Genomic DNA, 24,626 nt, shown 5'->3' on the forward strand with positions numbered 1-24,626 from the left:
ATCTCTTCTTAGGTAAGGGTCCCAGTACTGCTCAAAATACTCCAAGGGTATTGTGAGCAGTACCTCCAGCCTCCCTGATGGCCACATCTGCACCAGGTGCACCGAGATGCAGCTCCTCAGAGACCATGTTAGTGATCTCGAGCTGCAGCTTGATGACCTACTGCTTATTAGGGAAAGTGAAGAGGTGATAGACAGGAGCTACAGGGAGGTAGTTATCCCTAGGCTACAGGAGTCAGAAAACTGGGTCACTGTCAAGAGAGGGAAGGGAAATGCCCGGATAGTGGAGAGCACACCTGTGGCTGTCCCCCTCAGCAACAAATATCTTGTTCTGGATGCTGTTGAGGGGGATAACCTGACAGGGGACGCCCACGGTGACCGGGTCTCTAGCACTGTTGTGCAGGAGAGAAGGAGGGAGAAGAGAAATGCGGTATTCGTAGGGGATTCCATAGTCAGGAGAACGGACAGGAGATCCTGTGAGCCTGACAGAGATACCCACATGGTGTGTTGCCTCCCAGATGCCAGGGTACGGGATGTCTCGGATCGGGTCCTGAATATTCTAAAGGGGGGGGGTGAGCAGCCAGTTGTCTTGGTACATGTTGGTACCAATGACATAGATAGGACAAAGGAGGAGGTCCTGAAGAGAGATTTCTGGGAGTTAGGAAGGAAGCTGAGAAGCAGGATCTCCAGTGCAGTAATCTCGGGATTGCTACTTGTGCCACGTGCTAGCAAGGGCAAGAATAGTGGGATCAGGCAGATGAATGGGTGGCTGAGAGACTGGTGTAGGGGGCAGAGCTTCAGATTCTTGAATAATTGGGATCTCTTCTAGGGGAAGTATGACCTGTTCAAAAAGGACAGGTTACACCTGAACCCGAAGGGGACCAATATCCTGGCGGGAAAGTTTAATAGAGCTGTTAGGGAGGGTTTAAACTAATTTGGCAGGGGGATGGGAACTGGAATGATAGAGCGGAGGAAGGGGAAAACAGAAATAAATCTAAGATAGTGAGCAGTAAAGATGTCAGGAAAGACATGCAGGTGATGGGGCAAATTTGTAGCCATTGGGATGAGTTGCAGTGCAATAAAGTTGCAGTGAAATCAAAGCGAAAAGTATCAAATACTGGTCTTAAGGTGTTGTACTTAAATGCACGCAGCATAAGGAATAAGGTGGATGCTCTTGTCGTACAGCTACAGATTGGCAGGTATGATATTGTGGCCATCACTGAGACCTGGCTAAAGGATGCATGTCTCTGGGAGCTGAACGTCCAAGGATATACGGTGTATCGGAAGGATAGGAAGGTAGGCAGAGGGGGAGGCGTGGCTTTATTGGTAAGAAATGATATTAAATCATCAGAAAGAGGTGATGTAGGATCGAAAGGTGCAGAATCTTTATGGGTTGAGCTAAGAAATAGCAGGGTTAAAAGGACCCTGATGGCAGTTATTTATAGGCCTCCAAACAGCTGCAGGGATGTGGACTACAAATTACAACAGGAATTAGAAAAGGCTTGTCAGAAGGGCAGTGTTATGATAATTGTGGGGGATTTTAACATGCGAGTGGATTGGGAAAATCAGGTCGGCACTGGACCTCAAGAGAGAGAATTTGTAGAATGTCTGCAAGATGGCTTTTTAGAACAGCTTGTTGTTGAGCCCACTAGGGGATCGGCTGTACTGGATTGGGTATTGTGTAATGAACCGGAGGTGATTAGAGAGATTGAGGTGAAGGAACCCTTTGGAGGCAGTGATCATAACATGATTGAGTTCACTGTGAAATTAGAAAAAGAGAAGCCGAAATCTGTTGTGTCGGTATTTCAGTGGAGTAAAGGAAATTACAGTGGCATGGGAGAGGAACTGGCCAAAGTTGACTGGAAAGGGACACTGGCGGGAAAGGTGGCACAGCAGCAGTGGCTGGAGTTTATGCGAGAAATGAGGAATGTGCAAGACAGGTATATTCCAAAAAAGAAGAAATTTTCGTCTGGAAAAAGGATGCAACCGTGGTTGACAAGAGAAGTCAAAGCCAAAGTTAAAGCAAAGGAGCGGGCATACAAGGAAGCAAAACTTAGTGAGAAGACAGAGGATTGGGAAGTCATTAAAACCTTACAAAAGGAAACCAAGAAGGTCATTAAGAGAGAAAAGATTAACTATGAAAGGAAGCAAGCAAATAATATCAAAGAGGATACTAAAAGCTTTTTCAAGTATATAAAGAGTAAAAGACAGGTGAGAGTAGATATAGGACCGATAGAAAATGATGCTGGAGAAATTGTAATGGGAGATAAGGAGATGGCAGAGGAACTGAACGAGTATTTTGCATCAGTCTTCACTGAGGAAAACATCAGCAGTATACCGGACACTCAAGGGTGGCAGGGAAAAGAAGTGTGCGCAGTCACAATTACGACAGAGAAAGTACTCAGGAAGCTGAGTAGTCTAAAGGTAGATAAATCTCCTGGACCAGATGGAATGCACCCTCGTGTTCTGAAGGAAGTAGCTGTGGAGATTGCGGAGGTGTTAGCAATGATCTTTCAAAAGTTGATAGATTCTGGCATGGTTCCAGAAGACTGTAAGATTGCAAAAGTCACTCCGCTATTTGAGAAGGGGGCAAGGAAGCAAAAAGGAAACTATAGACCTGTTAGCTTGACATCGGTGGTTGGGAAGTTGTTGGAGTCGATTGTCAAGGATGAGGTTACAGAGTACCTGGAGGCATATGACAAGATAGGCAGAACTCAGCATGGATTCCTTAAAGGAAAATCCTACCTGACAAACTTATTACAATTTTTTGAGGAAATTACCAGTAGGCTGGACAAGGGAGATGCAGTGGATGTTGTATATTTTGATTTTCAGAAGGCCTTTGACAAGGTGCCACACATGAGGCTACTTAACAAGATAAGAGCCCATGGAATTACGGGAAAGTTACATACGTGGATAGAGCGTTGGCTGATTGGCAGGAAGCAGAGAGTGGGAATAAAGGGATCCTATTCTGGTTGGTTGCCGGTTCCCAGTGGTGTTCCACAGGGGTCCGTGTTGGGGCCGCTTCTTTTTACATTGTACATCAACGATTTGGATTATGGAATAGATGGCTTTGTGGCTAAGTTTGCTGACGATACGAAGATAGGTGGAGGGGCCGGTAGTGCTGAGGAAACGGAGAGTCTGCAGAGAGACTTGGATAGATTGGAAGAATGGGCAGAGAAGTGGCAAATGAAGTACAATGTTGGAAAGTGTATGGTTATGCACTTTGGCAGAAAAAATAAATGGGCAGACTATTATTTAAATGGGGAAAGAATTCAAAGTTCTGAGATGCAACGGGACTTGGGAGTCCTTGTACAGGATACCCTTAAAGTTAACCTCCAGGTTGAATTAGTAGTGAAGAAGGCGAATGCAATGTTGGCATTCATTTCTAGAAGAATAGAGTATAGGAGCAGGGATGTGATGTTGAGGCACTATAAGGCGCTGGTGAGACCTCACTTGGAGTACTGTGGGCAGTTTTGGTCTCCTTATTTAAGAAAGGATTTGCTGACATTGGAGAGGATACAGAGAAGATTCACTAGAATGATTCCGGGAATGAGAGTGTTAACATATGAGAAACATTTGTCCACTCTTCGACTGTATTCCTTGGAGTTTAGAAGAATGAGGGGAGACTTCATAGAAACATTTCGAATGTTGAAAGGCATGGACAGAGTGGATGTGGCAAAGTTGTTTCCCATGATGGGGGAGTCTAGTATGAGAGGGCATGACTTAAGGATTGAAGGGCGCCCATTCAGAACAGAAATGCGAAGAAATTTTTTTAGTCAGAGGGTGGTAAATCTATGGAATTTGTTCCCACGGGTAGCAGTGGAGGCCAAGTCATTGAGTGTATTAAAGGCAGAGATTGATAGGTATCTGAGTAGCCAAGGCATCAAAGGTTATTGTGAGAAGGCGGGGGAGTGGGACTAAATAGGAGAATGGATCAGCTCGTGATGAAATGACGGAACAGACTCGATGGGCCGAATGGCCGACTTCTGCTCCTTTGTCTTATGGTCTTATGGTAGTCTGTCCAATGCCTAACAAAGGTTCAAAGGCGAAATTTAATGTCAGAGAAATGTATAGAATATACATCCTGAAATGGTTTTTCTTCGCAAACATCCACGAAAACAGATAAGTGCCCCAAAGGATGAACAGCAATTAAACGCGAGAACCCCAAAGTCCCCCCCGCTTCCCCTCCTGCAACATTACAGCCTTGTGTAAGGTAATGTATTGACATTTGTGCACGGGTAATGAACCTCTCAGCACTAAATTCCAATTCCTCTTTGCCAGATTCACTGTGGGGTATTATCAAAATAGAAACTTGAGTTAGGTTGAGTCCATACGGTGGATTGCAGAGTCTAAATCTTGAATGACATTATATAGAATCACAGGTAAGGGTACGAAGTAGAAATACGATAAAAGTTTAACTCAGAGGTTTTACATCGTTTTGCTTCACTATTAATCTGAATCACTGTTTCTGATGGTTTGTAATCTGCACCCTTTGTATCTCATTTTGTCAAACTATATATGATTTATTACTTCAGTGCGCTACCTCAGTCTATTACATTGAAGATTATTTGTGAATTACACTGAAAGCAAGAAATTATGTTTAATCCTATTTGTCCACAAATTTGGTGGTTTGCTGCACCATTTCTGATGAGAGTTGAGCATAAATTCAGTCACTGAGTCATGGCTGATAAAAGGCCTTAGTTGGGAGCTTAACATCAGAGGATATACTTTGTATCGAAAGGACAGGCAGGAAGGCACAGGCAGTGGTGTGGCTCTGTTGGTAAGAAGTGGAATTACACCTTTAGAAATAGATCACAGGGTCAGAGAATGTTGATTCTTTGTGGGTGGAGGTAAACTGCAAGGATGAAAAAAAACATTACGGGAATCATATATAGGCCTCCAAATAGTAGCCAAGATGTGGGGTTGAGATTGAGACAGCTGGAAAAGGCACGTAAAAAGGGTAATGTCGCAATTATAATGGGGATCTTCAATATGCAAGGGGATTGGTGTTGGATCACAAGAGAGGGAATTTGTTGAGTGCCTACAAGATGGCCTTTTAGAGCAGTTTGTGCTTGAGCCTACTTGGGGGAAGGGTGTTGTGTAATAACCCAGATTTTATTAGGGAGCTTAACATAAAGGGACCCTTAGAAGGCAATGAAAGTTGATATTGGACCACTGGAAAATAATGCTGGTGAGGTAGTAATGGGGGACAAAGAAATGGTAGATGAACCTAATGGGTACTTTGCATCAGTCTTCAGTGTGGAAGACACTAGCAGAGTCCCAGTGGTCTGTGAGTGTCAGGGAGCAGGAGTGAATACCATTGCTATTACAAAGGAAAAAGTGCTAGGCAAACTCAAAGGTATTAAGGTGATTAAGTCACATGGACCAGATGGATGATATACCCGAGTCCTAAGAGAGGATGCTAAAGAGATAATGGATGCATTGGTCATGATCTTTTAAGAATCACTTGATTCTGGCATGGAAAATTGTAAATGTCTCTCCACTCTGTAAGAAGGGAGAAAAGTAAAAGAAAGTTTAACCTCAGTGGTTGGAAAAGCGGGGAGACTGTCTGTTGGCCGCTGATGGAGTAACAGCTCTCTACTGCTGCTTCTAATTTACTTACATTTCTCTCCAACCTTTTGAAATACTATTGTTAGATGGGATATTATTTTAATATGACTACTAAAGCAGCTTTGGAAGCTATTACGAGTTCAATTCAAAAGCTTACTGAAGAGTTTCAACAGTTTAGAAAAGAAATCAGCACTGAAATTAAACAAATAGGTACGAAACTAGAAGATATTCAAGCAATTCTAACCGAACATGATAAGAAGATAAAGGAACATGAAGATGTTATTACTTTACTGGACGGGAGAATGGATGATATGCAAAAGCTATATGAAAACCAATTTAAGACCAACGAAATGATGAGACAGAAGATTATTGATTTGGAAAACAGAAGTAGGAGGAACAACTTGCGAATCTTGGGACTTAAAGAACAAACGGAAGGAGATAATCCAAAAAAAATTCTTTGCAAATCTTTTAATGGAACTATTCCCTGATATTATAAAGTCTCTGCCTTTGATCGTGTTCACAGGTCACCTATCTATGGATCGGCTTCAAAATCTAAACCAAGATCAGTCATTATATGTTTCCATGAATTTCAAATTAAGGATCATCTGATTCGAGCTGCCCATGGAAAAAGGATGATTAACTACCAAGATCAAAAGATACGTATTGTTCAGGATTTTTCATCAGAAGTTATGGCAGAGTGTGCTAAGTTCAATTAAGTTATGACGGAGTTATACAGTCAAAATTTTAAACCCTCCCTTCGTTCTCCAGCTCGACTGAGGATTACATTGGAAGACGGATCATTTAAATGGTTTTATATGAAGGAACAGGTGCAAGAATATTTAGACTTAAAAAAAATGAATGGCTATATATATATATATATATATAGGATAGACTAAAAATCTTGCAAAAACAGAAATACTACATATTAAAACTGACTTTAATATTTTTTAGTATGAATAATTGTTATTTCTGTTTGATAAACCCATCTAAGCTTGTTTGTCACTGTATTTTATTTAGTCTTGGCTGGAATAGTAAATAACCTTGAATTCTTGGAGCCGTTCCAACAGGCTTAAGGGAATATGTTTAGGGAAAGTAGACATCGGTTGCTCTATTACTGAGTTTCTCTCTTTGGGAGGGGGAGGAGGAATGGGGAGTCTTTTTTTCTTGAAGCTGATTTGGGAATCTAGTCAATTCTGTTGCTTAGTTAATATATTTCAAGGTTTATTATTTGGGTTTGATATACTTTTTTCTGATAGCTATTTCAATCTTTCTTATAAGGAGCCTTAAAATGGATCAAAGTATTAATTTACTTAGTTTTAATGTAAAAGGACTAAATCACCCTGTGAAAAGAAATAAGATTTTTGCCTATATTAAAAAACTTAAGGTACCCATTGTTTTTCTTCAAGAAACACATATACATAAATGTGACAGTTCACGCGTTTTTATCGATGGAGAGGATCTCATTTTCATTCTTCGTTTCAGGCCAAAGCAAGAGAAGTTTCGATCCTCATAGATAATAAAGTTCCCTTTGTTCAACATAAAGTAATTTCTGATACTAATGGGCGTTTTGTTCTAGTATCTGGGAAACTAAATAACTAAATAATGGTGTTTGTCAATGTATATGCTCTGAATATAGATGACCCAGGTTTCTTTGAGCATTTTCTTTATCATTTTTGCCAGACCTAAGTCTGTACTCATTGGTGATGGGTGGAGACGTCAATTGTTGCTTAGATCCAGTTTCAGATCGTTCATCTTTTAAACCAATGATACCAAATAAATAAATCAGCTCCATTTATTAAACCTTTTTTAATGAAATGTGGCATTGTTGATGCCTGGAGTTTTTTGCATCCAGTAGATAAGGAATATTCTTTTTTTTCTCATGTTCATCATACATGTTCCAGGATTGATTTTTTTTTATTGATAGCCAAATGATTCCATTAGTTCGATCCTGTGAATATAAAGAGATTGCTGTTTCAGATCACGCTCCTGTGTTTCTATCTTTAAATCTTCCTGGTCTTCTTCAAACAAATAGGTTTTGGCGATTTAATCTAACTTTGTTATCTGATAAAGATTATTTAAAGTTTAATGAGAGACAAATTACCTTTTTTTTAAGTGAATACATTAGAGGAGACTTCTAGTCTTATCAGATGGGATACCTTTAAGGCATATATTAGAGGACAAGTTATTTTTTATACTGCAAGTATTAAGAGGAAAGCTAATAAAGAGAGAAGTGATTTAGCTAATCAGCTGAAACAGTTAGACCAAGAGTATGCCTTGGCTCCAGAACCTGCTTTATAAAAAAGACGTGTTGAAATTAAAACTAAATATGAACTTCTTTTAACTTATCCAATTGAAACCCAAGTCCTAAAAGATAAAAGTCAATTTTATATTCATGGAGGTAAAACAGGTAAAGTATTGACTGATCAAATTAAAACCTTTAGAGCTAAACAACAGATTAAAGAAATATGCAAAGCTAATGCTGATAGGACAACTGATTATTTAGAAATAAATAATACTTTCAGAGAATTTTACTCTAAACTTTATACTTCTGGATCTTCTAAGGATGATACTGTGATGAACAATTTTTTAGATCAACTAAATATTTCTACAATTTCTGCCGACAACAGAAAATTGTTGGAACAACCTATTTCTTTTGAGGAAATTGTTGAGGCTGTGCACTCATTACATTTGAGGAAAGCTCCGGGTCCAGATGGATTTTCTGGAGAATTTTACAAGATCTTTTCTTCACTGCTTATACCTCATTTATGTTCAGTTTTTTCGGATTTATTTAAGTTGGGCCGACTTCCTCAATCTTTTTATGAGGCTTCCATTTCGCTCATTCTTAAAAAGAATAAAGATACAACTGAATGCTGTTCTTATGGACTAATTTCTTTACTTAATGTTGATGCTAAGATCTTATCTAAAGTTTTGGCCCATAGGATTGAAAATATTTTACCATCTGTCATTTCTGATAACCAAACCGATATTCTCACTTTAATATTCTCCGGTTATTAAATGTTATTTATTCTCCTTCTAACATGGTATCGGAATGTATGGTATCCCTAGATGCTGAGAAAGCTTTTGACTGAGTTGAATGAATTTATTTATTTAAAACTTCAGAAAAATTTTATTTTGGACCTGTTTTCATTCAATGGATTAAATTACTTTATTTAGCCCCTTCTGGTAGGGTTATCACTAATTTTCATAACTCCAAACCATTTAAGCTTCAACATGGCACTAGACAAGGTTGTCCATTGAGCCCTTTGCTTTTTGATCTGGCCTTAGAACCTTGAGCCATTGCTTTTCGAGAATCTAATGAGATCACTGGTATTTTAAGGAGAGATACCATTCATATAACGATATAAAAATTACAACACGGAAACAGGCCATCTTGGCCCTTCCAGTCCATGTTGAATTCTTACTCTCACCAAGTCCCACTGACCTGCACTCAGCCCATAACCCTCCATTCCTTTCCTGTCCATATATCTATTCATTTTAACTTTAAATGACAACATTGAAATCTGCCTCAACCACTTCTGCTGGAAGCTCGTTCCACACAGCTACCGCTCTCTGAGTAAAGAAGTTCCCCCTCATGTTACCCCTAAACCTTTCCCCTTTAACTCTCAACTCATGTCCTCTTGTTTGAATCTCCTCCATTCTCAATGGAAAAAACCTATCCACGTCAACTCTATCAATCACCCTCATAATTTTAAACACCTCTATCAAGTCCCCTCTCAACCTTCTACGCTCCAAGGAATAAAGACCCAACTTATTCAACCTTTCTCTGTAACTTAGGAGATGAAACCCAGGCAACATTTTAGTAAACCTCCTCTGTACTCTCTCAATTTTGTTGACATCTTTCCTATAATTCGGTGACCAGAACTGTATACAATACTTCAAATTTGGCCTTACCAATACCTTATACAATTTCAACATTACATCCCAACTCCTATACTCAATGCTCTGATTAATAAAGACCAGCATACCAAAAGCTTTCTTCACCACCCTATCCACATGAGATTCCACCTTCAGGGAACTATGCACCATTATTCCTAGATCCCTCTGTTCTACAGCATTCTTCAATGCCCTACCATTTACCATGTATGCCCTATTTTGATTAGTCCTACCAAAATGTAGCACCTCACATTTTTCAGCATTAAACTCCATCTACCATCTTTCAGCCCAGTCTTCTAACTGGCCTAAATCTCTCTGCAAGCTTTGAAAACCTACTTCATTATCCACAGCGCCACCTATCTTAGTATCCTCTGCATACTTTCTAATCCAATTTACCAACCCATCATCCAGATCATTAATATATATATGACAAACAACATTGGACCCAGTACAGATCCCTGAGGCACACCGCTACACACCCTCATATATTCGTAAAGTCTTGTTGTATGCTGATGATTTGCTGCTATTTATTTCCAATGTTGAGACTTCATTACCCCATGTGCTTTCTTTACTCTCCTGTTTTAGCCAGTTTTCAAGTTATAAATTAAACCTACATAAAAGTGAACTTTTCCCTTTGAACAATTTGATACCAATAAAATCTAACTTTCCTTTTAAAATTGTAAGAAACCAATTTACCTATTTAGGTGTAACAATCACTAAAAATTCTTTCTTTTTCTTTCTTTTCAAATCTTTTTATTATTAGTATCCAAAATTAACATGAGTATATCAAAGTAAGCAACACTTACAATGTCTCAAGAAAAAAAACATTATTTCAAAGATTGAAAAATTTTTGGTGATAACAACAAAACCCTACTAAGCAAGAAAAAGTGGGGAAAAATAACCCCATTAGGTGTTCAACCCTGGAGCCATGCGTCATACAAAAGCTTCTAAAGATAAACTTTAAACTGCCAGCAAGAAAAAAAATGTACCAAAAATTTACAATTAGATAGTGGAGGAAATTAACTCAAATGATAATAATGAGCAAATGAACCCCATCTTTCCTCAAAATCAAATATAGATTCAAAGGTTCGACTTCTAATTTTCTCCAAAATAAAACATAGCATCACTTGAGAGAACCATTGTGACAAAGTGGGAGCTGCTGTATCCTTCCACTTCAACAAAATGGCCCTCCTGGCTATCAATGTAACAAATGCAGTAACATGTTGGTCAGACACAGAGATACCACGGATATTTTGAGGAATTATTCCAAAAATCACAGTTAATTTGTTAGGTTGTAAATTAATTTTAAGTCATTTATAAATTGTTGAAAATACTGACTTCCAGAACTATTCCAGTATAGAACAAGACCAAAACGTGTGTCAGTGTAGCTGTCTCAGTTTTACATCTATCACAATAACTATCAACATTAGGAAATATTTTAGACAGTCTCTCCTTCGTCAAATGGTAACGATGTACAATTTTAAATTGAATCAGTGAATGACTAGCACAGGTTGAAGAAGAGTTAACCAGCTTCAGAATCCGCATCCAATCCTCCATCATAAAAGTCAAATTGAGTTCCTTTTCCCAATCTTGTTTAATCTTAAATACAAGAAGCCTATCCCATTGTAATAGTAAATTATAAATTCTTCTAAAAGAACCCTTCATCGAAGGGTTCGTACTCATAATAGTATCTAACAGGTCAGCATCCAATATGTAAGGAAAATTGCTTAAATATTTTTATAAGAAATGTCTAACTTAAAGTTATTGTAAAAAGTGTGAGTATGAAAGAGAATATTTATCAACTAATTGTTCAAAAGACATCAATATATCTTCTTTAAATAAATCCAAAAAAGAATTAATACCTTTATTTTTCCAAAGAAAAAAAATTGGATCACTCAAAGAAGGCTTAAAGTAATTTCGATAAATTAAACTACAAAGTTTAAATTTTTTAAGATTAAAAAAATTATGGAACTGGAGCCAAATTTGTAAAGAATGCTTAATCACAGGGTATAAGTTTAAATGAGCAACTTTAGCTAATTGTATAGTAAAGCAGTTCCCAATATCGAGGTTAAGTAAAACTGTTTCACAGCTTTCAATTGCAGGTCTACCCAAATTGGCCAGTCGTTCTTATCAACCCAATATAACCAAAAGGACATGTATTGCACATTAACAGCCTAGTAATACATTCTTAAATTAGGCAAAGCGAGACCTTCATCCTTTTTCAACTTTTGTAAGTGACATTTACTAATTCTTCATCTTTTATTATTACAAATAAAAGATAAAATAATAGAATCAATCCGATCAAAAAACTTCTTAGTCAAAAAAAACAGGGATATTCTGAAATAAATATAAAAATTTTGGTAAGATCATCATTTTCACTATATGGATGCAACCAACAAGTGAAAATGTAAGTGGACTCCGTCTACTAAATAAATAATTCATAGAGTCTACCAACGGAACAAAATTGGCTTTATAAAGATCCTTATATTTTCTAAGTATCTAAAGGAATCTGTGACTTTGAAAGGAATATTATCAGATATAGAGACAGATTCATTTAAAGGAAACAATTCACTTTTACTGAAATTTATCTTACAGGTGTCCCCCGCTTTTTGAACGTTCGCTTTACGAAACCTCACAGTTACGAAAGACCTACATTAGTACCCTATTTTCACTTTCAGAAGGTGTTTTCATTGTTACGAAAAAAAATTCAGCGCGTGAGAAAATAGCGCGCGATAAAAGCGCCCCGAGCAGCCGCTCTCCCACGGATTCTCACCAGTATTGCTTAAACACGAGCCTGTGAGCAGCCGTTTGCAAGATGAGTTCTAAGGTATCGGAAAAGCCTGAAAGAGCTTGTAAGGGTGTTACACTTACGGTAAAACTAGACATGATTAAGCGTTTTGATCGTAGTGAACGAAGTAAGGACAACGTGAGTTTGGCTTGTGGAAGTTGACGAAGATGATGTTGAAGAGGTTTTGGCATCCCATCACCAAGAACTGACAGATGAAGAGCTGATGCAATTGGAAAGAAAAAGGATAAGAATCGAAACCGAATGAGTAATGATAAAGTACGACTTTAATTTTGAAAGGGTACGTCAGTTTAGGGGATATTTGCAGGATGGTTTGAGTCCTTATGAAAGAACTGTGTGATAGAAAAATACGCGAGGCTCAGCACTTAAGCAAGCCTTCCACATCAGCCACAGCAGACGACGAGCCTCGACCTTCGACATCAAGGCGGGCAGTCATAGGAGAAGATGAGCTGCCTGCTCTAATGGAAACAGGCGACGAGATGACACCCCAGTGTCCCACCACCCCAACCCCCAGGCCACGGACAGATGCCGATTCGCGGAGAATCCAAAGGTAGCCGGGAGGCACACAGCACATCTTTAAGGAAAAAGCCGAAATAAACATGCTAATTAATTAGGTGCTGCCGACCCGTAATTGTCGGCCCAGACCAGAGACGACGCAATTGGAAATCGGCACTGATCTGGGTCGACAATTACGGGCGGCGCCTAATTAATTAGCATGTTTGTTTCGGCTTTTTTCTTAAAGATGTGCTGTGTACCTCCCGGCTACCGCTGGACCCCTGCGTTCTTCGCGGCAATATATCGCTCAGCGGCCTGGAGGGTGGGGGGCCACTGCACCACCCAAACTGCGACGACTCACCATCATCAGTGTGCTCGGCGTTGTCCTGATTCCCGTAAGTGATACTACACTGTACATACATTATTTGTACTTTATATCGGCTGTGTATTTTTACGTGTTATTTGGTATGATTTGGCAGCTTCATAGCTTAAAGGTTACTGGAGAGCGCTTGCGCGTGTTTCTGCCTACAGCGCTTGCGTGAGATTTTCTGCTGACGGCGCTTGCATGAGATTTTCGCTCCGGAGAACAGTTCAGTAATGATTGTGGAAAAGTATTTCTACTTTATATAGGCTGTGTATTTATCATATCATTCCTGCTTTTACTATATGTTACTGTTATTTTAGATTTTATGTGTTATTTGGCATGATTTGGTAGGTTATTTTTGGGTCTGCGAACGCTCACAAAATTTTCCCATATAAATAAATGGTAATTGCTTCTTCACTTTACGACATTTTGGCTTACGAACTGTTTCATAGGAACGCCCTACCTTCGGATGGCGGGGGAAACCTGTATATCCTGAAAAATCTCCAAATTCATTGAATAATTTTAGCAAGGCAGGAATGGATTCCTCGGGATTAGATATATAAACCAATAAATTGTCAGCGTAAAGAGAAATCTTATGAATGGTCTCATTCACAAAAATTCCATAAATATTTTTAGCAATAGCAAGGCATTCTAATATTAAATTAAATAACAATGAACTTAATGGATGAGCTTGCCTTGTTCCCCGTGAAAGCTGAAAAAGAGATCTACAGTTGTTAGTAATAACACTAGCAGTAGGAGCTTAATATATCATTCTAATTCAATTATTAAAATTAACGCCAAAGCCAAATTTCTCTAAAACATTAAATAAATATTTCCATTCGACTCGATCGAACGCTTTTTCAGCATCTGAAGAGACGACGCATTGTGGAGTTTTAAAAGAGGACGAATATATAATGTTAAATAGTGTCCGAATATTTGAAAAAGAATAACAACCCTTTATAAAGCCTGTTTGATCTTTAAAAATAATTTTACGCAAAATATTCTCCAACCGATTGGCCATTATCTTTGACAGAATCTTAGCATCAACATTCGATAATGAAATAGGTCTATATGAGGCACAGTCAGTAGGATCTTTATCTTTTTTAAGAATTAAAGAAATAGAAGCCTCATAGAAAGTAGAGGGTAAATCACCTTTCACGAAAGAATCTTTAAACATTTCCAACATATACAGAGAAAGCAATTTTCCAAATTTTTTATAAAATTCTACAGGATAGCCATCAAGTCCAAGGACCTTGCAAAATTGCATTGAAAAAATAGCTTTATGAATTTCGGTTTCAGTAATTTGGGCATCAAGCGTTTTTTGATCCTCAACAGAAATTTTAGGAAAAGCAATCTTTTGTAAGAAAGCATTCATTTCAGAAGAATCTACTGGACATTGAGATTTATAAAGTAAAGTATAAAAATCTTATTAATTCCTTCATATTCCCAAGCTAGGGTAGCATCTTTCCTACGAATTTTCAAAATTTGCCTTTTGGCTCTAGCCGTTTCTCTGCTTCTCACGTCTGTCTCCATCAAATCAGAATTGTGCACGGCGTCCTACGTACAAATACAATATCATTTCACTGGAGAGCTGCGCGCACTGCATCGTGCTGCCATCTTCTCCTCCTGCCTGTTAATATAAGAAATCTTATATTTTGGTTATATTATATAAATCATGAGGATTGCCCAATGTGGGTTTTTTTAGAAGCTGACAACAGGAATTCTGCAGATGCTGAAAATTCAAGCAACACACATAAAAGTTGCTGGTGAACGCAGCAGGCCAGGCAGCATCTCTAGGAAGAGGTGCAGTCGACGTTTCAGGCCGAGACCCTTCGTCAGAACTTTAGAAGCTAATTCTGTTCATAAATTCTCTATTATTTCTCTTCTTGAATCCTCACTTCCTTTGTCTTTGAGTAAGTTATCTGATAATCTGGTAGTTAAACACACTATGAGGATTTGGATACAATTCTGAAAATATTTTGGCTTATTAAGTGGTTGGAAAAGTGTTGGAGTCTATTATTAAGCAGAAGGTTTCAGGGTACTTGGAGACTAATGATAAAATAAGTCAAAGTCATGGTTTCTGTAAAGGGAAATCTTGCTTTACAACTCTGTTAACAGTTCTTTGAGGAAGTAACAAGCAGGACAGACAAAGGAGAGGCAGTGCATGCCATTTACTTGGATTTTCAAAAGGCATTTGTCACATATGAGTCTGCTTAACAAGATAAAGTCCTATGGTGTTACAGGAAAGATACTGGCATGGATAGAGGAAAGGTTGACAGGCTAGAGGCAGCGAGTGGGAATAAGGAGGCTTTTTTTCGTTGGCTGATGGTGACTAGTGGTATACCTCAGGGGTCAGTATTGGGACCGCTACTTCTCACATTGTTTGTCGATGATTTAGATAATGGAATTGATAGCTTTGTGGCAAAGTTTGCAGATAATACAAAGATAGGTGGAGGGGTAGCTAGTGTTCAGGAAACAATGTGATTGCACCAGGACTTAGACAAATTGGAAGAATGGGTAAAAACATGGCAGATGGTATACAGTGTTGGGAAATGTATGATTATGCGTTTTGGTAAAAGGAACAATAGTGCGGACTATTATCTAAATGGGGAGAAAATTCAAACATCAGAGCTGCAAAGGGATGGAGGAGTCCTCGTGCATGCCTCCCAGAAGATTAATTTATTTTATTGTCATTTAGTAATGCATGCGTTAAGAAATGATACATTTACAGGTTGAGGCCAAGTCCGTGGGTATATTTAATGTGCAAGTTGATAGTTTCCTGATTGTACAGGACATCAAAGGATATGGCGAGAAGGCAGGTGTATGCGGTTGAATGGGATCCATGATCAGCCATGATCATGCTCTTATGTTTTATGGTTTTACGGTCTTATAAATCATATGACCTGGGTAACAACGGCAAATTTCCTTCCCTGAAGAGCAGTCATGAATTGGAAGGGATTTTGGCATTTTAGGAATTTCATGGTTACAGGATGCTGCCTGGTTTAGAAAGTACGCATTATGATCAGAGATTAAGGGAGCTAGGGCTTTACTCTTTGGAGAGAAGGAGGATGAGAGGAGACATGATAGAGGTGTACAAGATAATAAGAGGAATAGATAGAGCGGATAGCCAGTGCCTCTTCCCCAGGGCACCACTGCTCAATACAAGAGGACATGGCTTTGAGGTAAGGGGTGGGAAGTTCAAGGGGGATATTAGAGGAAGGTTTTTTACCCAGAGAGTGGTTGGTGTGTGGAATGCACTGCCTGACTCAGTGGTGGAGGCAGATACACTAGAGAAGTTTAAGAGATTACTAGACAGGTATATGGAGGAATTTAAGGTGGGGGGTTATATGGGAGGCAGGGTCTGAGGGTCAGCACAACATTGTGGGCCGAAGGGTCTGTGCTGTACTGTTCTATGTTCTATTACTATTTATTTAGAAATGTTTTTCTTTTAAATCTTACAATCACATTAACTATTCTCCAAATGTTGTTTCATCTACAGATTTTAAGTTTACTTTCAATTCTGATAATGCAAATGTATTACTTTGTTCACCCAATAATTTGTCCACTGAATACAGACAGCTTTTCAATGATGACCTATTCATTTTTATCCATCCAGTGTTAGAAACATAGAAACATAGAAAGCCTACAGCACAATGCAGGCTCTTCAGCCCACAAAGCTGTGCTGAACATGTCCTTACCTGAGAAATTACCGAGGATTCCTCATAGCACTGTATATTTCTGAGCTCCATATACCTGTACAGGAGGCTCTTAAAAGACCCTATCATATCTGCCTCCACCACTGTTGCCGGCAGCCCATTCCACGCACTCACCACTCTCTGCGTAAAAAAACTTAACCCTGATATCTTCTCTGTACTTACGGCCAAGCACTTTAAAACTGTGCCCTCTCGTGCTAGCCATTTCAGCCCTGGGAAAAAGCTCTGACTATCCACACGATCAATACCTCTCATCATCTTGTACATCTCTATCAGGTCACCTCTCATCCTCCGTCTCTCCAAGGAGAAAAGGCCGAGTTCACTCAACCTATTCTCATAAGGCATGCTCCCCAATCCAGGCAACATTGAAACAACATCATTGTTTACTGCAGTTTCTTAAAGGTCTTGATTAGCATTAATGCACAGTGACCCATTTGTCCTGCTTTCTACCTCCACCAGTGGACCTACAATTTCATCTGGGATTAGTTTCACTGATCCATTGACAATCGTTTCTATTAATAGAGTCATAGAGCACTACAGCAACGTGCAGGCCCTTCAGCCCGTCTGGTCTGTGCTGAACTACTATTCTACCTATTGCCATTGACTTGCACCCAGACCATAGCCCTCCATACCCCTCCTATCCACGTACCTATCCAAGTTTCTCTTAAATGTTGAAACTGAACCTGCATTCACCACTTCCACTGGCAACTCGTTCCACACTCTCACCAACCTCTGAGTGAAGAGGTTTCCCCTCACGTTCCCCATAAACATTTCACCTTTCACTCATGACCTCTAGTTCTAGCCTCACCCAGTCTTAGTGGAAAAAGCCCACTTGCATTTACCCTTCCTATATCCCTCATAATATTATCTGCTCTCTTTCACTCTTATTAATATCTTTCTGTAGGTAGATGACAAGAAATCCACACAATACTATGAATTAGGCCTCCAGATGCCTTATACAACTTCAGCTTCGCATCCCAAATCCTGTACTCAGTACCTTAATTTATGAAGGCCAATGTACTGAAAGCTCTCTTTATGATCCTATCTATCTGTGGCACTGTGCTGCCAATTAATGCTAATATACTACTAAAACTGAATTGGTCTCTGCCGTTCCTTTGAGCTCATCAGATGTGTGGTGAAGGGTAACTTGCTACATGGGCAACAGCTGCTCTCCATATCATACTGTCCAGGCTTACGTATCTAGACAGCTAGGACACAACTCTGGTCAACTCTGACTGATGGCAGCGTCAGACTCAGGCTACCAAAAATTTGGAGAAGGAAGTCTGAGAATCGGAGCGAGAGTGCGGAGGAAGCCATTTTTGAATTTTTTGGTTTTTTCTCATCGGCGTTCAGAGAGGCGGGACTGCGCAGGCGTGTGATGTTGGGCAGTGAAGCGTGGAAGATTTAAAAGGACAGAAATCCTGATTCGGGTGTAATTCGGAGAAGGAAGTCTGAGAATCGGAGTGGGAGTGCGGAGGAAGCTGTTTTTGAATTTTTTTTGGTTTTTTTCATCGGCGTTCAGAGAGGCGGGACTGCGCAGGCGTGTGACTTCGGGCAGTGAAGCACGGAAGATTTAAAAGGAACAGAGCCTTATACAGCGGGCAGCGTAGTTTGCAGGCTGCGGAGTGAGCCAGGAGCAGAGTGAAGGCTTAAGGGCTTTGGCACAACGGGCTTAGATGGAAACAGGCAAGTCGAAGAGGATTTGGTATTCATTTTTTGTTGTTATTTGAGGAGAGGGGAAGTATGAGTGTGAGGGTAGCTTGTTGTTCTCGGTGCCGGATGTGGGAGGTCCACACCTGTGCCCGGCGCGCCGAGATGCAGCTCCTAAGAGACCGCGTTAGGGAACTGGAGCTGCAGCTCGGTGACCTTCATCTGGTCAGGGAGAGTGAGGAGTTGATAGAGAGGAGTTACAGGCAGGTGGTCACACCGGGGCCATGGGAGGCAGACAAGTGGGTCATGGCTAGGAGGGGGCAAAGGAAGAGTCAAGTAATAGAGAGTACCCCAGTGGCTGTGCCCCTTTACAATAGGTACTCCTGTTTGAGTACTGTTGGGGGGGACAGCTTACCTATGGGAAGCAACAGTGGCCGTGCCTCCAGCACAGAGTCCGGCCCTGTAGCTCAGAAGGGTAGGGAAAGGAAGAGGAGGGCAGTAGTAATAGGGGACTCAATAGTAAGGGGGTCAGATAGGCGATTCTGTGGACGCAGTCCGGAGACCCGGATGGTAGTTTGCCTCCCTGGTGCCAGGGTCCGGGATATTTCTGATCGCGACCAAGATATCCTGAAGTGGGAGGGTGAGGAGCCAGAGGTTGTGGTACATATAGGTACCAATGACATAGGTAGGAAAAGAGGTGAGGTCCTGAAAGGAGAATATAGGGAGTTAGGAAGGGAGTTGAGAAAAAGGACCTTAAAGGTAATAATCTCGGGATTACTGCCTGTGCTACGCGACAGTGAGAGTAGGAATGCAGTGAGGTGGAGGATAAATGCGTGGCTGGGAGATTGGAGCAGGGGGCAGGGATTCAAGTTTTTGGATCATTGGGACCTCTTTTGGCGCAGGTGTGACCTGTACAAAAAGGACGGGTTACATTTGAATGCTAGGAGGACCAATATCCTGGCGGGGAGATTTGCGAGGGCTACTGAGGTGACTTTAAACTAGAATGGTTGGGGGGGTGGAAATCAAATTAAAGAGACTAGGAGAGAGGAGGTTAGTTCACAAATAGAGAAAGCTAGTAGACAGTGTGTGAGGGAGGATAGGCAAGGGACAGAGATCAGGAGCACTCAGACCAAAGATGTAGGGGACAAGGAAGAAAAAGATAACAAAGTTAAAAAGAGAGTAAGAGGTGGAGAATTTCTTAAAAGTATCCATTTTAATGCTAGCATCATTGTAAGAAAGGTGAATGAGTTTAGAGCATGGATTGATACCTGGAAATATGATGTTGTAGCTATTAGTGAAACGTGGTTGCAGGAGGGGTATGATTGGCAACTAAATATTCCAGGATTTCATTGCTTCAGGTGTGGTAGAATAGGAGCGGCAAGAGGGGGAGGTGTCAGAGAAAATATAACAGCGGTGCTCTGGCAGGATAGATTAGTGGACTCGTCCAGGGAGGCAATTTGGTTGGAATTGAGGAATAGGAAAGGTGTAGTGACACTTATAAGGGTGTATTATAGACCACCTAATGGGCACCGAGAACTAGAGGAGTAAATTTGTAAGGAGATAGCAGATATTTGTAGTAAGCACAAGGTTGTGATTGTGGGAGATTTTAATTTTCCACACATAGACTGGGAAACCCATTCTGTAAAAGGGCTGGATGGTTTGGAGTTTGTCAAATGTGTGTAAGATAGTTTTTTTGCAACAATACAGAGAGGTACCAACTAGAGAAGGGGCAGTGTTGGATCTCCTGTTAGGGAATGAGATAGGGCAGGTGACAGAAGTATGTGTTGGGGAGCAGTTCGGGTCCAGTGATCACAAGACCATTAGTTTCAATATAGTTATGGAGAAGGATAGGACCGGACCCAGGGTTGAGATTTTTGATTGGAGAAAGGCTAACTTTGAGAAGATGCGAAAGGATTTAGATGGAGTGGATTGGGACAATTTCTTTTATGGGAAGGCTGTAATAGAGAAATGGAGGTCATTTAAAGGTGAAATTTTGAGGGTACAGCATCTTTATGTTCCTGTTAGGTTGAAAGGAAAGATTAAAAGATTGAGAGAGCCATGGTTTTCAAAGGATATAGGAAACTTGGTTTGGAAAAAGAAAGGGATTTACAATAAATATAGGCAGCTTGGAGTTAATGAGGTGCTTGAGGAATATAAAGAATGTAAAAAGAATCTTAAGAAAGAAATTAGAAAAGCTAAAAGAAGATGCGAGGCAGCTTCAGCAAGTAAGGTGAAAAGAAACCCAAAGGGTTTCTACAGTTATATAAATAGCGAAAGGATAGAGAGGGATAAAATGGTCCCTTGGAGAATCAGAGTGAATGGCTATGTGCGGAGCCAAAAGAGATGGGGGAGATTTTGAACAATTTCTTATCTTCAGTATTCACTAAGGACAAGGATATTGAATTGTGTAAGGTAAAGGAAACAAGAAGGGTAGTTATGGAAAGTATGACGATTAAGGAAGAGGAAGTACTAGCACTTCTAAGGAATGTAAAAGTGGATAACTCACTGGGTCCGGACAAGATATTCCCTATGACCTTGAGGGAAGTTAGTGTGGAAATAGCAGGGGCTCTGACAGAAATATTTGAAATGTCATTAGAAACGGGGATGGTGCCGGAGGATTGGCGTATTGCTCATGTGGTTCCATTGTTTAAAAGGGGTTCTAAAAGTAAACCTAGCAATTATCGGCCTGTGAGTTTGACGTCAGTGCTGGGTAAATTGATGGAAAGTATTCTTAGAGATGGTATATATAATTATCTGGATAGACAGGGTCTGATTAGGAACAGTCAACATGGACTTGTGCGTGGAAGGTCACGTTTGACAAATCTTATTGAATTTTTTGATGAGGTTACTAGGAAAGTTGACGAGTGTAGAGCGGTGGATGTTGTCTATCTGGACTTCAGTAAGGCCTTTGACAAGGTTCCACATGGAAGGTTAGTTAGGAAGGTTCAATCGTTAGGCATTAATATCGAAGTAGTAAAATGGATTCAGCAGTGGCTGGATCGGAGTCGCCACAGAGTAGTGATGGATAACTGTGTGTCAGATTGGAGGAGGGTGTGTAGCGGTGTACCTCAGGGATCTGTACTGGGTCCAATGTTGTTTGTCATATATATTAATGATCTGGATGATGGGGTGGTAAATTGGATTAGTAAATATGCAGATGATACTAAGGTAGGTGGCGTTGTGGATAATGAAGTAGGTTTTCAAGGCTTACAGAGAGATTTAGGCCAGTTAGAAGAGTGGGCTGAAAGATGGCAGATGGAGTTTAATGCTGAAAAATGTGAGGTGCTACATTTTGGTAGGACTAATCAAAATAGGACATACATGGGAAATGGTAGGGCATTGAAGAATGCAGTAGAACAGAGGGATCTAGGAATTATGGTGGATAGTTCCCTGAAGGTGGAATCTCATGTGGATAGGGTGATGAAGAAAGCTTTTGGTATGCTGGCCTTTATTAATCAAAGCATTGAGTATAGGAGTTGGGATGTAATGTTGAAATTGTATAAGGCATTGGTAAGGCCAAATTTGGAGTATTGTGTACAGTTCTGGTCACCGAATTATAGGAAAGATGTCAATAAAATTGAGAGAGTACAGAGGAGGTTTACTAAAATGTTGCCTGGGTTTCATTTCCTAAGTTACAGTGAAAGGTTGAACAAGTTAGGTCTTTATTCTTTGGAGCGTAGAAGGTTGAGAGGGGACTTGATAGAGGTGTTTAAAATTATGAGAAGTGATTGATAGAGTTGATGTGGATAGGCTTTTTCCATTGAGAGTGAGGGAGATTCAAACAAGAGGACATGAGTTGAGAGGTAAAGGGCAAAAGTTTAGGGTTAATATGAGGGGGAACTTCTTTACTCAGAGAGTGGTGGCTGTGTGGAACGAGCTTCCAGCAGAAGTGGTTGAGGCAGGTTCGATGTTGTCGTTTAAAGTTAAATTGGATAGATATATGGACAGGAAGGGAATGGAGGGTTATGGACAGAGTGCAGGTCGGCGGGACTGGGTGAGAGTAGGAGTTCGGCACAGTAGGGCCGAGATGTTTCCGTGCTGTAACTGTTATATGGTTATAAAATACATTAGGGTTCTTTTTCACATCAGTTTCCAATATACTATCATATTGTCTCTTTGCTCTTCTTCTCATCTACTGTGCATGTATTAAAATCATTCAGATTTTTCCTAGTTTTGATCTGATGTTGAATACCTCTCTGAATTATTTTATTGTTCCCTAATTCTGTTGGCACCCACATGGTATTTTTTAATTTGCCTCAGTGAGATGTACCTAAACAATGCATATAACATTTCCATATTATTATAATGCCTATTAAAAGTATACACCCCCCACCCCTTGGAAGTTTTCATGTTTTATCGTTTTACAACATTGAATCACAGTGGATTTAATTTGGCCTTTTTGACACTGATCAACAGAAAAAGACACTTTAATGTCAAAAGTAAGAACAGATCTGTACAAAGTGATCTAAATTAATTAGAAATATAAATCACAAAATAATTGATTGCATACGTATTACCCCCACTTTTATATGATACACCTAACCACCACTGATGCAGATAATTGTTTTTAAAGTCACATAATTAGTTAAATGGAGATCTGTATACAGTTAAGGTATTTCAAATGATTGTAGTAAAAATACACCTGTATTTGGAAGTTCCAACTGCTGGTGAGTCAGTATCCTGGCAAAAACTACACCATGAAGACAAAAGAACACTCCAAGCAACTCCACAAAAGAGGCAACTGAAAAGCACAAGTCATGTGATGGATACAAGAAAATTTCCAAGTCACTGAATATCCTTTGGAGAACAGTTAAGTCAATCATCAACAAATTTGGAAAGAATATGGCACAACTGTAAATCTGTCTAGAGCAGTCCATCCTCAAAAACTGAGTGACTGTGCAAGAAGCGGATGAGTGGGGGAGACCACCAAGTGACCTACGTTTGGGAAGGCTGTCAGAGGTTGCAGCAGGATATCAATAGGATGCAAAACTGGGCTGAGGAGTGGCAGAGGGATTTCAACCCAGATACGTGTGAAGCCAAATATGATGGCAGAATATAGTATTAATGGCAAGATTCTTGGCAGTGTGGAGGATCAGATGGATCTTGGGGTCCATGTCCATAGGACACTCAAAGCTGCTGCACAGGTTGACTGTGTGGTTAAGAAGGCATACAGTGTTGGCCTTCATCGAGTGGGATTGAGCTTAAGAGCCGAGAAGTAATGTTGCAGCTACATAGGACCGTGGTCAGACCCCACTTGGAGTACTGCGCTCAGTTCTGGTCGCCTCACTACAGGAAGGATGTGGAAATTATAGAAAGGGTGCAGAGGAGATCTACAAGGATCTTGCCTGGATTGGGGAGCATGCCTTACGTCGAGAATAGGTTGAGTGAACTAGGCCTTTTTTCCTTTGAGTGATGGAGGATGAGAGGTGACTTGATAGAGGTGTACAAGATGATGAGAGGCATTGGTCATGTGGACAGTCAGAGGCTTTTTCCCAGGGCTGAAATAGTTACCACAAGGGGACACAGTTTTAAGGTGCTTGGAAATACGTACAGAGATGTCAGGGGTAAGTATTTTATGCAGAGAGTGGTGAGTGCATGGAATGGGCTGCCGGTGACTGTGGTGGAGGCAAATACGATAGGGTCTTTTAAGAGACTCCTGGATAGGTGCCTGGAGCTTAGAAAAATAAAGTTATGGGTAACCCTAGGTAATTTCTAAATTAAGCACATGTTGGCATAGCATTGCGGGCTGAAGGGCCTGTATTGTGCTGTAGGTTTTCTATGTTTCCGTGTTTCTGTGTTTCTAAGACAACTCTGGAGGAGTTCGAAGCTTCAGTGGCTGAGATGGGAGAGACTGTGCATACAACAGCTGTTGCCTGGGTGCTTCACCAGTCGCAGCTTTATGGGAGAGTGGCAAAAAAAAAGCCACTGTTGAAAACAACTCGAAATCTCGGCTAGAGTTTGCCAGAAGGGATGTAGGAGACTCTGAAGTCAGCTGGAAGAAAGTTCTATGGCCTGATGAAACAAAAATTGAGCTTTTTGTCTGTCAGACTAATGTTAACACAGCACATCATCAAAAACACACCATCACTACCACGAAGCCTGGTGGTGGCTGCATCATGCCGTGGGGATGCTTTAC

General features: G+C 40.3%; 1 protein-coding gene across 6 annotated transcripts in view; it reads left to right on the forward strand.

The window, feature by feature from the left end:
* Positions 1–24,626, forward strand: part of hspbap1 (hspb associated protein 1) — a 327,701-nt gene that overhangs the window by 88,252 nt on the left and 214,823 nt on the right. Inside the window, exon 1 of one of the 6 annotated variants that reach the window (XM_072260934.1) lies at positions 12,998–13,158. The exons of the other annotated variants lie outside the window; for them this stretch is intronic. Coding sequence (XP_072117035.1) covers positions 13,011–13,158 — 148 coding nt within the window. The 5' untranslated portion in view covers positions 12,998–13,010. Of the gene's footprint in view, positions 1–12,997; positions 13,159–24,626 lie in introns of those variants that run through there. 6 annotated transcript variants of the gene reach the window in all.

The sequence above is a fragment of the Mobula birostris genome, chromosome 6 (genome assembly GCF_030028105.1).
Source record: "Mobula birostris isolate sMobBir1 chromosome 6, sMobBir1.hap1, whole genome shotgun sequence".
Classification (NCBI taxonomy): Eukaryota; Metazoa; Chordata; class Chondrichthyes; order Myliobatiformes; family Myliobatidae; genus Mobula; species Mobula birostris.